The 15,739-nt window shown below is 40.0% G+C and overlaps 1 protein-coding gene across 1 annotated transcript; it reads left to right on the top strand.

The window, feature by feature from the left end:
- Nucleotides 1-108: 108 nt before the first annotated feature.
- Nucleotides 109-3,119, top strand: LOC131661117 (uncharacterized). Its single transcript, XM_058930541.1, has 3 exons — nucleotides 109-1,218; nucleotides 1,342-2,496; nucleotides 2,607-3,119. Exons 1-3 carry the CDS (start codon nucleotides 109-111, stop codon nucleotides 3,117-3,119), a joined length of 2,778 nt encoding a protein of 925 aa, XP_058786524.1.
- Nucleotides 3,120-15,739: the final 12,620 nt, after the last annotated feature.

Below are 15,739 nucleotides of genomic sequence, written 5' to 3'. Positions count from 1 at the left end.
GCTGAGTTCCAAGCCCTGATCTTGAGTCTGGCTAAAGGGCAGGAAGAGCTGAAGACCCTCCTTACTAAGAATGAGAAGAAGACTAAGAAGCCTGTGGGCGTTTTCAACATGGGAAGAAGATTCCGAGGCCCTCTCAAAAAGGCCAAAGAAGTCGATATCCCAGAAGAGACTGAGCAAGATGACAATGTTAGTGGTAAGACTGATCAGAAGAGCAATGGTTCTGTCAAGCAAGATGAAGAAGAAGAAGAGTACTATGATGATGAAGAGTATCCAGAAGATAAGTACAGACAGTTGGAGGAACGAATGAAGGCTGTAGAAATCCAGAAGATCCCAGGGTTAGACTTTGAGGAACTAGGGCTCATCTCAGGAGTTGTGATTCCTCCAAAGTTCAAAACTCTGACCTTTGCGAAGTATGATGGAGTCTCTTGTCCGAAACTGCACCTAAAGTCATATGTGAGGAAGATCCAACCTCACACTGCTGACAAGATGTTGTTGATCCATTTGTTCCAAGAGAGTTTGACAGGAACTCAACTCGAATGGTACTATCAGCTGGAGAGTACCAATATCCGTACTTGGGAGGACTTGGTTGTTGCTTTCTACAAGCAATACCAATATAACTCTGATCTCGCACCGACTCGTACACAATTGCAGAACATGTCCATGGGTCCAAGAGAAAGTTTCAAGGAGTATGCTCAAAAGTGGAGAGACTTGGCTGGCATAGTTCAACCTTCTCTAACAGATAGGGAGCTGGTAGATATGTTCATGGGTACTTTGACTGGTCCATTTTATAGTTATTTGCTGGGAAGCTCATCAGCTGGTTTTACTGATTTGATATTGACTGGTGAACGTGTTGAAAGTGGCATCCGAAGTGGGAAAATTCAGGTGGCCACCTCTTCTGGTGTTACGAAGAAGCCTTATAGTGGAAAGACTGAAGCTAATGCTGTGCACAGTCAGAGGGGTCGCAACAGAAATGACAGTAGCCATTCTGTCGGGGCTGTCTTAATCTCTACACCAACACCTCGACAAAATCAACAACAGGGATACCAGCGTAGACAAGACGCGCCTAGAAGAAACTTTACAAAGATCAATATGTCTTTGAATCAAGCATGGCAACACTTGCTGAAGGCAAAGTTACTTGCGCCAATAGCTCCACCAAACATCAATACATCTTCTCCTCGCTATGATCCCAACGCAAGATGTGCTTACCATTCTGACTGCGTGGGGCATGACACCAACAACTGTTGGACATTGAAACACAAAATCCAAGACATGATTGACGCAGGAGAAATCGAGTTCGATCCTCCAGAAACTCCCAATGTTATTACTGCTCCTATGCCGAAGCATGACAAAGCTGTTGATAAAGAATCCTATGTTACTAATGTGATGAGTCTGACTACTCCACTCCCTCTTATCAAGAAGAAGCTGTTGCAAGCCGGTTTATTTCCGGGTTGCATTGAAGACTGTTATGACTGCTCGTCTCAACCAAATGGTTGTACAAGGTTGAAGATTGGTATTCAATGCCTGATGGATAATCGAAAGATCATGTTTGAAAAGGTGCCTTCTGTGGAAAAATTATGTGAAGATCTAGCCCAGAACTTGAAAATTGAAGACGTGTCCGTAATTTCCAAGACTCCTATCAGAATCCCTACCAAGGCCCCCATAAGGATCACTGCTGAGCCCAAGGTAGCTCCCTTGATCATTACCAAGCCTGGTCCTATCCCGTACTCCTCTGACAAGGCTGTCCCTTGGAGCTATGGTAATGATGTGTATATTCATGGTGTGAAACAAGAAGCCCTGAATGATGAGCCTGTCAAAGTTCCTAGTCCCGACATCGACAATATTGTAGGGACCAGTAAGGTTACAAGAAGTGGAAGAATTTTCTCTCCAGAAATCTCCCCCGGTGCCAATACCTCAACTCAAGTCCCTGTTCCTGATTCAACTGCTGATATGCGAGGGAAAAGGTCAATGCTGGAGCCAGTTCAGACACCGGTAGAAGCTACTGCTGAAGAAGTCTCTCAGAAGGAAATGGATGAAATTCTGAAGATCATCCGGAAGAGTGATTACGATGTGATCGAGCAGTTGGGGCACACTTCCTCCAAGATATCCATGCTATCATTGTTAACTTGTTCTGAGGCCCATGCTAAGGCTTTGATGAAGTTTCTAAAAGCGGCGCACGTGCCACAGGAGATTTCTGTTAATCAATTTGAGAACTGCGTTGCAAGTTTGACAACGAACAATTACTTGGGGTTTTCTGATGCTGATCTGACTCCTGCTGGAAAGAGTCATAACAAATCCTTGCACATCTCCATTGAGTGTAAGGGTACTACTTTGTCCCATGTGCTGGTGGATAATGGCTCCTCGCTGAATGTATTGCCTAAATCGGTGCTGGATAGACTTGATTCCGAAGGGATAGTGCTAATGCCCAGTAATGTGGTGGTAAAGGCTTTCGATGGGTCGAAGAGTACAGTCTATGGAGAGGTTGAGCTCCCAATCAGAGTGGGTTCTCAAACTTTCAACTCCTTGTTCTATGTGATGGATATCCACCCCGCCTATTCGGGCGTCCGTGGATACATGGGGCAGGTGCTGTGACATCTACTTTGCACCAGAAGTTGAAGTACCTTGCAAATGGCAAGATCGTCACTGTGCATGGGGAAGAAGAGTATGTGGTTAGCTGTGTGAATGAGTACAAGTATATCGAAGTGAACGGCGAATTCATCGAGACTCCTTGCCAGACTTTTGAATTGGTTCCTCAAGTTGTCTCTACCGCCAAGCACACTCCTACTGTTCCTAAAGTTACCTGGATCCCTTCAACAATGGCTTCTCTGAAGGATGCTAAGGCTGTAGTTGAAGAAGGTGGTTGTACTGTTTGGGGCCAACTCATTGATGTCCCGTATAAATCTGACAAGCTTGGCTTAGGTTGTCCTGCTGGAACTCAGAAGAATAATCGTTACACTCGTCCTGGAGGGTTAATGTCTCATTTCGTCAGCAAAGGAGTCAATGCCTTGGAAGATGGGGAGAGCAACTGCAATCTAGACAAGTGGATCTTCCCGACACCTGATCATGGGCTGAACAACTGGAAGACCGAAGATGTTACCTCTATCTCCTTCAACCAGGAGTAATTGCAATTTTTCCTGTTTTTATTGTTTTCTAGTCCAAGTTTCGGTTATGTAATTCAAACAATAAATTTCAAAGCCATATGCCTTGCCCGGGGCATAGTTGGTCCATTTGTTAGGGTTTGTCATGTCATAATCATATTTTCATTCAAGTAAATCATTGGACGTTTCATATTCAAATATTGCGCTCTATGTTTTTGTTTTCTTTTGTCATATTGTTAAAGCTATGTGTTCTTACACACACCCACATAATACACTGCAGATTCACATCCACTCTGGATCCCATTGATAACGACTCTGCTACTGCCTGTTATGACTTTGATAATCCGATCTACCAAGCTGAGGACGAAGGCGAGGAAGACTGTGAGGTGCCTAGAGAGCTTGCCAGACTGCTAGAGCAAGAAGGAAAAACTATACAGCCGCACGAAGAGCCGATTGAAGTTGTGAATCTTGGTACTGACGAAGAAAAGAAAGAAGTCAAGGTAGGCGCTGGATTGGAAGACAGTGTCAAACAGAGACTAATCCAGATGTTACGAGACTATGTTGAGATTTTCGCTTGGTCTTACGAAGATATGCCTGGTCTTGATACTGATATTGTGGTGCACCGCTTACCAATCAAGGAAGACAGTCCTCCGGTGAAGCAGAAACTACGAAGAAGTAGACCTGATATGGCCAAAAAGATCAAAGACGAAGTTGAGAAACAGTTCAATGCTGGGTTTCTAAAAGTAGTGAGTTATCCACCATGGATCGCTAATATTGTGCCAGTGCCTAAAAAGGATGGGAAAGTCAGGATGTGTGTTGACTATAGAGATCTGAATCGAGCAAGTCCAAAGGATGATTTTCCGCTACCTCACATTGATACACTGGTGGACAGTACCGCACAATGCAAAGTGTTCTCTTTCATGGATGGCTTCTCCGGTTACAATCAGATCAAGATGGCACCAGAAGACATGGAGAAGACAACATTCACAACACCTTGGGGGACTTTTTGTTACAAGGTAATGCCTTTCGGTTTGAAGAACGCAGGGGCAACATATCAGCGTGCAATGGTAGCTTTGTTCCACGATATGATTCACCAAGAAATAGAAGTGTATGTGGATGATATGATCGCAAAATCTGACACTGAAGAAGAACACCTCATCCATTTGCAAAAGCTTTTTGACAGGTTAAAGAAGTACAAATTGAGATTGAATCCGAACAAGTGCACTTTTGGGGCAAGATCCGGTAAGCTCCTAGGGTTCATCGTCAGCAGTAAAGGTATTGAAGTTGACCCGGCCAAAGTTAAAGCTATTCAAGAAATGCCTGCACCACGTACTGAGAAGGAAGTCCGGGGTTTCCTGGGACGTTTGAATTATATTGCAAGGTTTATTTCCCACCTGACAACTACTTGTGTACCAATCTTCAAACTATTGAGGAAAGATCAAGTGGTAAGATGGAATGACGAGTGTCAGTTAGCTTTTGACGAAATCAAAGAGTACCTTCAAGAACCTCCAGTTCTGATGCCACCAATCGATGGAAGACCTCTGATAATGTACCTGACAGTGTTAGAGAATTCAATGGGGTGTGTACTGGGGCAACATGACGAGTCTGGTCGAAAAGAGCATGCAATATACTACCTTAGCAAAAAGTTTACCGACTGTGAAACAAGATACTCACTGCTCGAGAAAACTTGTTGTGCTTTGGCATGGGCTGCTCGCCGACTAAGACAGTATATGTTGAACCATACTACTTTATTGATCTCTAAAATGGATCCCATCAAGTATGTTTTCGAGAAGCCCGCTCTCTCTGGACGAATAGCAAGATGGCAAATGATATTGACAGAGTACGACATTCAGTATACTACACAGAAGGCAATTAAAGGAAGTGTACTAGCGGATCATTTGGCTCATCAAGCGGTAGATGACTATCAGTCCATGAACTTTGAATTTCCAGATGAAGATATCATGCTTGTTACCGACTATGAAAAGCCTGGTCCGGATGAAGGACCTGAACCAGGATCCCGATGGACTATGGTTTTTGATGGAGCTTCGAATGCACTTGGCAATGGTATCGGCGCTGTAATTATTTCTCCTGAAGGTGGACATACACCATTCACTGCTAGACTATGCTTCGACTGCACCAACAATATGGCCGAATATGAAGCGTGCATCATGGGTCTCAAAGCCGCAATCGACTTGAGAATCAAATTTCTAGAAGTGTATGGAGACTCAGCCTTGGTAATAAGTCAGGTCAAAGGAGAGTGGGACACGAAGCATCCTAATCTCATCCCTTACAAGGAATACGTGTTAACTTTGATCCCTTATTTTGAAGAGATTACTTTTGAGCATATTCCACGAGAGGAGAATCAATTGGCAGACGCGCTAGCTACCATGTCATCTATGTTCATAGTTAGGTGGGACAATGAGGCACCCCTGATCATTATTGAAAGATTGGATGAACCAGCACATTGTTGCGAGGTTGTTACAGAAGGAGCAGACGAGAAACCTTGGTTCTATGAAGTGAAAAGATATCTTGAAGCCCAGGAATATCCTGAAGGGGCATCCATCAATGATAGGAAGTTTTTAAGAAGGTTCTCGGCCAAATTCTTCCTGAGTAATGGGATCTTATACAAACGCAATCATGACTCAACTTTGCTTCGTTGTGTGAACAAGAAGGAAGCAGAAGAAATAATGGAAGACATGCACGATGGTGTTTTCGGAACTCATTCCAGCGGGCATACTATGGCTAAAAAGATTTTGAGAGCAGGCTATTACTGGTCTACCATGGAGACTGATTGTCACCATCATTCCAGGACTTGTCATAAGTGTCAAATTTACGCTGATAAAGTGCACGTACCTCCAGTTCCACTAAATGTCTTGACTGCTCCTTGGCCTTTTGCAATGTGGGGCATTGATATGATCGGGGAAATCAAGCCTACCGCTTCCAATGGGCATCGCTTTATCCTCGTGGCTATTGATTATTTCACAAAGTGGGTGGAAGCGGCCTCATTTGCTTCAGTAACCAAGAATGTTGTGGCTCGATTCATCAAGCATAATCTCATCTGTCGGTATGGCATCCCTGAAAGGATTATTACAGATAATGGTACCAATCTGAACAACAAAATGATCACCGAGCTCTGCATACAGTTCAAAATTAAACACCACAATTCTTCTCCATACAGACCAAAGATGAATGGCGCAGTGGAAGCCGCCAACAAAAATATAAAGAAGATTGTACAGAAGATGACGGTGACATACAAAGATTGGCATGAGATGTTACCATTTGCTCTTCATGGTTATCGTACTTTTGCACGTACCTCAACTGGGGCAACTCCTTTCTCATTGGTTTATGGTATGGAGGCGGTCTTGCCTATCGAAGTTCAGATTCCTTCCCTGAGAATTATGAAAGAGGCAGATTTGGGCGAAGACGAGTGGATCCAGACTCGACTAGACCAGATAAACTTGATTGATGAGAAGAGGCTCGCGGCTGTATGTCATGGACAATTATATCAGAAACGTATGATCAAAGCATTTAACAAAAAGGTCAGGCACCAGGCATACCAGACTGGTGACTTAGTAATAAAGCGCATTATTCTTCCACAAGGTGATCCCAGGGGCAAGTGGACTCCAACGTATGAAGGACCATTTGTGATTAAGAAGATATTCTCCGGCGGAGCCATGATGCTCACCACAATGGATGGCGAGGACTTCCCGCACCCTGTGAATGCGGACATAGTCAAAAAATACTACGCATAAAATAGACCCGCTAGGTTGACATACCTAGGCAAAAATAAGGGCATCCTGACGAACCAAAAGGGTTCGGGCAAAAATTAGGGATATAAATATAAAAAATTGTACACCCGGCAAGTCGAAAACCTGAAAGGGCGGCTTGGGCAAAAAAGGGTATCCCGGTAGGCTGAAAACCTGAAAAGGCAGTCTAGGCAAAAGTTAGGGATTAAAGCGTATGACTATGTCCCATTGGATCATCACTCATCAATCTCCAATTAACTCTGTTACCAAGATCAAGTTCAAAAGGCACTAATCAATGCAATTGTCTTTTCCAAACAAGCAAGGGATGAGATATTCGAAGGCATAATGGCAATAGCTGAGTCGAAACCCAATGAGATCACTTCCACATAGCTGTTTTTTCTTTATTCTCTTTGTACTTCCTTTCAAAAAATTGCACGACAATTTCCTCTTACTAGGAATTCTGTCTCCTTGTACTAATTCGCCTGTTATGGCACTTTTCCAAATCAATACAAAATTACTTCAAGTTTACTTTTTTACTTTCTCTGTTTTGAGTATGCAAGCGTCCAATGATAATTTTGAATGAACATATGCATTTTGAACATGACTAGCGCTTGCCAGAGTATTCCTACATTTACAGGAAACAGGAAAAACAATAGAGTAATATCAAAATCATCCAGGTGTCCTCCCATAGTCAATAGTATGGAAGTATCCCCACAAAGCATTTCTCAAAGAAAGCATCATTCTCCTACAAAGATGTACGCCTCAAGTACAAATAAAAATCTCCAACCAGATGTTCTGGCACAAAAAGACAAGAAATTCGCCATACAATCATATTGTTAACATCTCTGACAACAAATGGGGATTTATTTTCCTGCGAAAAGCTACTATGCAGAGTTATCAACAAGCATCTACATAAACATACCCATACATCATGCATCTACTTCCATGCATCATATGCTTTATCATAGCAAACACAAACATAGCATGCGAAAATTCTCATTTATTTTGAGAGTTTCATACTACAATGCAATACATACATCATGTCATCGCATAAAACTAACTTTACCTTTCAGGTTGACCAGCTGGCCAAAGAAAAAGTATCAACAAAAACCAGTGTCTATCAAATATACAGTCTGGAAGCTTGAACCCCAGATTCTCAACAGATATGTTCCGGAAGCTTGAACCCCGGATAATCTGAAATCTACGACAGAAACGTTCCGGAAGCATGACCCCCGGATGTTCTGAAATCTACGGCAGATATGTTTCGGAAGCTTGAACCCCGAATGATCTGAATTTTACAACAGATATGTTCCGGAAGCTTGAACCCCGGATAATCTGAAATCTACGACAGAAACGTTCCGGAAGCATGACCTCCGGATGTTCTGAAATCTACGGCAGATATGTTTCGGAAGCTTGAACCCCGAATGATCTGAATTTTACAACAGATATGTTCCGGAAGCTTGAACCCCGGATAATCTGAAATCTACGACAGAAACGTTCCGGAAACACGACCCCCGGATGTTCTGAAATCTACGGCAGATATGTTTCGGAAGCTTGAACCCCGAATGATCTGAATTTTACAACAGATATGTTCTGGAAGCTTGAACCCCGGATAATCTGAAATCTACGATAGAAATGTTCCGGAAGCATGACCCCCGGATGTTCTGAAATCTACGGCAGATATGTTTCGGAAGCTTGAACCCCGAATGATCTGAATTTTACAACAGATATGTTTCGGAAGCTTGAACCCCGAATGATCTGAATTCTGTGTTAGATGTTTCGGAGGCTCGAACCTTGAACATCTATGAATCTCTATCCCAGATATATGTTTGGAAGCTTGAACCTTAAACATTCTGAAGATCTATCACATACACACCCTGGGAAGCATGACCCCTCACTCAGCTAGATGGCATCTCTAAGCCCATCTCCACTAAAAATCCCTGCATCCGCAAGGGCAAATTTCTTGGTATTCTGGTGTTCAATCCCCTTCCATCTTCGGATTTCGACTGGTATAAAAACCACTCTACATCCTCAGATTTAAGAAGATTGAACAGGGGCAGCTGTCATACCCCAAAATTTGCCCACTCAAGATCATTTGAATATCAAAGTCTCAATACTCGACTGAGTATATACTCTCCTAAATCAACTACCCTTCAAACTAGGGTTTTGTCCTTCTCAAAGAAAAGTCAGCTTCTGACACCTCAAGTGGACTTCGTGGATTCTTATATGCTTCAAAGAGATCCCATACCAAGTTTCAAGCCTTGATTCCAAAGATTGCTCATTCAATGGCCCAAACGATCAATAATCGCCTAGTTGACCTAAAAGTCAAACTATGGTCAAATCACAGTCAAAACTTCTGATTTTTGGTCAGCATCCTCATTATGAAGTGTTATTCATCATTTGATCAAGTATTGATCATGATTCATCAAGGAAAGTTCAAAAATCAACAAAACCTAAAATTCCTAAATTAGGGTTTTCTAGAAGAAAGTCAACTGAACTTTGACCGGCCATAACTTTCACATGGAGCATCAAAAATTTCCCATCCAAAGCTCAATTTGAAGGAAATTGAATTCTCTACAACTTTGGCTCTCACATGCCAAGTCCAAAATTGCTTCATTTGGAAGATATAAGCCAAAACATTACGGGTCCTCCTAAAAGATCGCAAAAAAGACGTTTTTTCTCAAAGGATGGTAAATGAACATGGTAAGTTCAATGAAGGTGAAACCAAAAGTATCTTTTAGAAGACTCTTTGAGCTTTCTAAAATGTACAAGAACACCTTCATGTGATAAAAAATGAGGGAAATACGATTGGTGCAAGTTGGGCAAAGTTCGAGAAATGCATAAAGCCACAATTGAGAAATTCTGTTTTTTTTAGCAATGGGCCTATACTTCATAGCTGACCACGAAAATGCATCTTCATAAGAGGCCCATGGATCAATTTTCATTTATTCTATGGTCTTATTCTATTAATTTTTGGTTTTATTAATTTAAATTCAATTTTAAAAGAATTAAAATCATAACTTAATGGTAAAAAGAACATATGTGTGATTTCCAAATATTTAAAGGCCCCACATGTGTGCAAAAGTCGTGTGAAAATATAAAAGGAAGGTTTGAGACAAGATCTTGGAATTTTGGAAAGTTTTCAAAAAATGTTTTGGAAAGAAATCATGACATTTCCACACTTTGATGACAATGATTCTTTCCATCTTTTTTCAACCCTAATTTGGTCCACTATATATTCATAACTCGTGCAGCCTCTTGGGACACGGATCCTTGGCCTCAAAAAAACGATTTCCAAATTTCCAAAGTTTCAAAAACTAGGGCAAGCCGAAAGTTCTCCACATAGCCATTCAATAGATCGAATTCTTGTTCCATTTAACTCACAAGGTGTTGGAGAGTAAGTCTGAACGGATCATATAGTACATAACCATGCCATGAACTCGTACTTTATGATTCATATATTCATGCATTTTTTTTTGTTATTTCGTATCTCTAATATTATTGTGTTTTAATGAGATCTAACCGCATGAATAAGCTCCTGGTAGTATTTAGCGCAGGGTTGGACTATCAAAACAAAGCTTGAGAGCTTAAATCGCAAAGTACCATGACTAGGGCACGCATGGTGTTCGGTTTCGTTCCCCACGATATAGCCATTTTTAGACGAAAGCGACACCATATTTGAACTCCTGGCGTGTTTTTAAGGGGATCTGGGCATCTATGTTATTTTGTTAATGTCACTTTATTGAGTTTTTAAATTTTGCAGAATGTGCAGAAAAAACCGCAGGTAAACCCATGGCTATTTCCGCAGGTAAAACCGCAGGTCCAAAGGTTGAAGACAATGAATAGTACCTTGGACCTGACCATACGCGTGGGCCTTTCTCATTCGCTAGTCAACAAACGCTCAATCTCTCTCCAACACTGATTCGTTCTTTCCAATAAATGGGGCCCAACGTTTGACTACGGTTTGAAAGACCATTGGGCACACGTTTTGAAACTTATATTTTTTTGTTTGACAGGTTAACAGACCAATGAACACAGCGCAGTGGTCAGCGCGTTTTGCCAGTTACTCCCAGATCCTGGGTTCAACCCCCAGCCATGCCAAATGCCATTTATTTTTTTGGATTTTTAACCTTTTAGCATACAAGGCATTTTTTTTAATCAAAATTAATCTAAATAAAAAATAAGATAAATGATTAGAACTTAGGTTTTTTTTTACTAATCATTTTTATTAAGTTTTTTTTTCTCAATTGATTTAATAAGGAAGGTTTAAATTAATTTTAAATTAAATAATTAGATTTAGGATTTAAACTTAATTAATTATTTCTTAGTATAATTTAATTTAGATTTAGTTTGAATAGATAATTAGATTAATCTAGGTTTTCAATTAATCTCCGTTAAAATTTGATTTTATTCCGACTCTAATCTTTTACCCTCGATTCTTCTCCCATCTCAAATCCCTTGTATGACGCGTGATTATTAGTTTTTTTCGATTTTTATTATGCTATTAGAATGTATATAGGTCGAATGTAAATATATAATGAAACTCTTTATTTTCCCGCATTTTTAATTTCTGTATTTTTCTATTATATATATTGCTTAGATGTATGCTAATTAGGGTGTGTATGGCAAGATAAAATCAAACGTTAGCTCACTAAAAATACAAGATAAACTATAATCGAATCAAACACACTTTGCACGCACTCACCCTTAGGGTACGCCCCTCTTGGTTGCCTTCGATTAAAATGGTCGTGTCCCTCGAATGTAGAGGTATCTTAGCAAAACAATGACCCTCGAGTAAAATCATCATAGAAAAGATCTTGTCCCTCGGAGTCCCTTCGGAAAATGATGATAGTCCCGCTAAAATGCTAAGGTTCCTCTACTTGTTGCCTTCAAACGACCTCGATGACCCTTCGATGACCCGTACGTCCAATATAACAAGGATTTCCTACTTCTATATAGTATGGATAATCCTGGGAATCGTAAAAAGCATAGAAAAAGACCAGTTAATTAGGGTAGTTCTCGTAACCTGCCTAGCTCAATAAAAAACATCTTTTCAAAAACTTTTTTCAAAGGCGAAGGCTACGCATTTACGCTAAAGTCCTTATGTCCCTCTTCAATTCAAAACAAACAAAACATGAGCTAAGCAAGTTAAGAGCCCGTAGAAAACTACGGATGAAAAGGGTGCTTTCACCTTCCCTTTTCATAACTTACCCCCCGAGCCCGTTTCTTTTAAAAAAAAGGGTCTTTTTCTGTACTTTTTACCCTTCCTAACATTGGACAAAATAAAAGTCGGTGGCGACTCATGCTTCACCGCAACATTGTTGCTTACTTAAATAAAAAGTCAGTTCACCGAGTTACAGAACTGGCGACTCTGCTGGGGAATATTTTTAAGAGGGGTTTACCTTAGGGCTTTAGTTCATTATAAATGTTTTCAATTGTTTGTTTTGCGTGCTTTATTTTTAAGGGTATTGTTTGGGTTTACTTGTGTGAAAGATCCTACACCCGGATCTAGTGTACCTTAGGTATGTGGCAATAGACCAAGGAGACTGTACGGCTCGTCCCGATATGGTTGATATGGTGGCCACCGTTAGTGTGACACTTTGGTTGGTTCTGATGGCCCTTGAACATGATCGAGGAGACATTAGGCTACCATGTAGTGTCGTGAAGCACTAATTTGCCCTTAGAACCCTAGTTGAACTTGACATTAGGCTACCATCTCTAGTGATGCCATGTAGGCTACATCATTAGGTTCCTACCCGGATGGGCTCATGCGTCGAGACGGCGTGTTGCACTTGCCGTTAACACCACGTGCGTACAGATGGTTAATGGGACGGTGTTGCCTCTTAGGCAAGGTCATCTCGCAGCCATGTAGGCTTGTGCGAACCCATTTAATCATTCTTGCAGGGTGCTTGTGCAAGTCTCTTGACAAATAGGCATGGGTGAACCCACCGAGGGTGTGTTAGTAACTTAGTAGTGGTATTAACGTACTTCTGGATTCCCCGTACATGGGTATGGGTCTGCATACGTGTTTGTTATACTATTTGTGTACTTGTGATATGATGACTCCTATGGTGGACGATTCATGTGTTTTCTCCGTACTTGTACCGGATGTGAGGATAAACCCCGGATCAATGGTGGATTCGGTTTTGTTGATGCATGTACCCTGTAGAACCGAGTGGACCCATAGGATAGGAGGACTCACTGAGATTTAGTAATCTTACCCCAATCAACTTACATTTTTCAGGTGCAGTTTAGTAGCGTTTGGTCAGTAGCAGGTTTGGACTGAAGATTTGGAAGTGATGACGGCTCGGAGACCTCGTCTGATCTCATCTTTCCGCTGTGCAGATCCATTGAAGACACATGTTTTGTAATTCTTAATAGGATTTCATGTTGTATTTTATATGGATATTTCTATAACTATGGCTTTTGTATATACTCAATATCAATTTTAACGTTTCATGCATAATATACTAGTCAGTTATGTATGGGGTGTTACACTCATGACACCACTTGTTAGACGATAGGCTACGATCTAGAGGGGGTGAATAGATGGCAAATAAAATTTTCTTGTTTAAAATTATGTTTGAAAATGTTTGACTATGCGTAAAACCGTTATCGAGAAGATCAGATATGCACAAAACCTTATAGAACGTTTACGTTAGATGAGAAACTAAATCAATATATTTTAGCAGCAACATTTGAATAAAACCACACAATAGTAACCGATTTCCAATGAAATAACAAACAAAAATTGACTTAAGCAATTTGTCAAACACTTGGCGTGAAATCAATTCAAATCAGATTTTTCTTTGATTTTGTTGATATGAGAAACCAATTACAATCACATAGATTGCAATCAACTCAACAAAAAAATAGTAAGTATTAGACAAAGAAATCATCTCTATTTATAATCAATGGTTTCCCAATTTGCAAGTAAACAAGAGAGAGAGAGAGAGAGAGAGAGAGAGAGAGAGAGAGAGAGAGAGAGAGGGATTTGTTTAGGCAGTTTCTCCATCAGCCTCGCTATGGGTATGTCTTTCCCAAATTCCAAAGGAATTAAGATAATAAAATTAACCTCAACAAATGTAGTTTACAAGAGAAAAAATATCAATCCAACCCTCCAAACCCTGTGTTTGATGTTCATTATATCTTCTTCTATTTCCTTGATCTTGAGCTCGATCAAGTAACTGAATACTTCCAATTTGACCCTCTGGTTACCGGTAATCCTTCGATAAACTCCTTTTCTTTGAACCATTCACTCGGCTGAATCCAAATTACAAAATATTGTGACCCAAGATTACCAAGATGATCCTCCGGTTACCGTTCCTTCTTTGATAGAAATTTCTTTCTTTAAAGCTTTCACTCGACTATATCCAAATTGCGCAATCTTGTCCCAAATATTTCAATTGATCATGCGTTTACCGTTACTCCTTCGATAGAACCCCCATTCTTCAAAGCTTTCACTCGGCTGAATTCATATTGCAAAGACTTATGCAAACCCCCAAATCAGTCATTGATCTTGGAGGAAAACCCTAAACGGATATATATTGAAACCCCTAGAGAATCTCTAACTCAATTGATTATAACACACCTAATTGGACCTTATCAAACTATCTCTTGATCACACATAAAAAATGATTATGTGTAGTTATTGTATGTATGCAATGAGAGAGGATGAAGATGATAAAAATCTCTTTGTATATTTTTGGTTTCAATCCCTTTAAAATGATGCATGAATATATATATATATATATATATATATATATATATATATATATATATGTATATGTGGTTTCAATCCCTTTCTAAGAATTGTTGTGGATTTGTGACTGTGTGAAATCTTGCAATATCTGTTAGAATAAAAAGGAACAAAGCAGGTTCCAATGGGAAACCATTGAAGAATGGAGTAGGCAAAACAAGGACAAACGCCGAACCACTATATATTCCGGTGTACTTTCTCTCTCTAACTCTTGCATTTAATATTTTGTATGATATTGCATGCTTAGATTTTCAATTCTTAGCATATTTTATCATTCAATTCAATTGGTAGCGATTTATGATGTAAGGTTAGGTTTTGTTAGAATTAGTACTTAATTGAGCTTTAGTGCTGATTGAATTCTTGAAACTTAGTATTGTTACAATATGATCATAATTGAAATATCATATATGACACATCTCATGTAATATACAATCATTCAATTATTCATTCTTGAATAATTTGTTAGTTTAGTGAATTATGTATTTGTCGACATGATCGAAATTCCAATAAAAGCATAAAGCATAATCTTTCTATTTTTCGCTTTGAATCTTCTGTGCACACTTTTGAAAAACCTCTAATAATTCATTTGGGAGAATTAGTCGAATAATTTTTTAAAGGGTCTATTCACCCCCTCTAAATCGTTTCTATCGCATTTTTTTCACCTAACACGGGGAAGTTTCTCTTTGACTGGGGTCAACACGGGTGTCCTGTGTTGCTCAACACAGGTGTGTTGCACTTAGGGAACACCTCATAGTATAAAAACTCGAGTCCAATAGCATTGTCATGTACCAGCCGACACAACTGTTTTGGCTTTTCTTCTTTTTTTGGGTTTTTACCCACTGACTGTTCGTGAGAAACTCTGGTTTTCCTTGGATAAATTTTGATTCCCATTTTCTACATAATTCGCAAATCCACCGACTTTCACACCTCCAACCATGTATTTATCAATGCATAAATAACACAACCATCAACAAAACATAGTAGTTTCATCTAGCACACAATTATCATACAATCAAACAAATTTTATGCAACACAAGCAAGATATAAGAGTGAAATCCTCAAAACCCCGAGCATGCATTTAGCTCTAGAGAGCTATCTCATCTATCTATGAACCCTACCTTTCTAATATAACCTAAATC

This window comes from Vicia villosa, linkage group LG1, assembly GCF_029867415.1.
Source record: "Vicia villosa cultivar HV-30 ecotype Madison, WI linkage group LG1, Vvil1.0, whole genome shotgun sequence".
NCBI classification, from domain to species: domain Eukaryota; kingdom Viridiplantae; phylum Streptophyta; class Magnoliopsida; order Fabales; family Fabaceae; genus Vicia; species Vicia villosa.
This window is presented reverse-complemented; position numbering and strand designations above follow the sequence as displayed.

Coding starts and splice junctions, on each gene's coding strand:
- LOC131661117 (XM_058930541.1), top strand. CDS start 109: ATGGGAAGAAGATTCCGAGGCCCTCTCAAAAAGGCCAAAGAAGTCGAT. Junction 1,219..1,341: donor GTGCTTACCATTCTGACTGC/GTGGGGCATGAC, acceptor CCTATGCCGAAG/CATGACAAAGCTGTTGATAA. Junction 2,497..2,606: donor AGGTTGAGCTCCCAATCAGA/GTGGGTTCTCAA, acceptor ACTTTGCACCAG/AAGTTGAAGTACCTTGCAAA.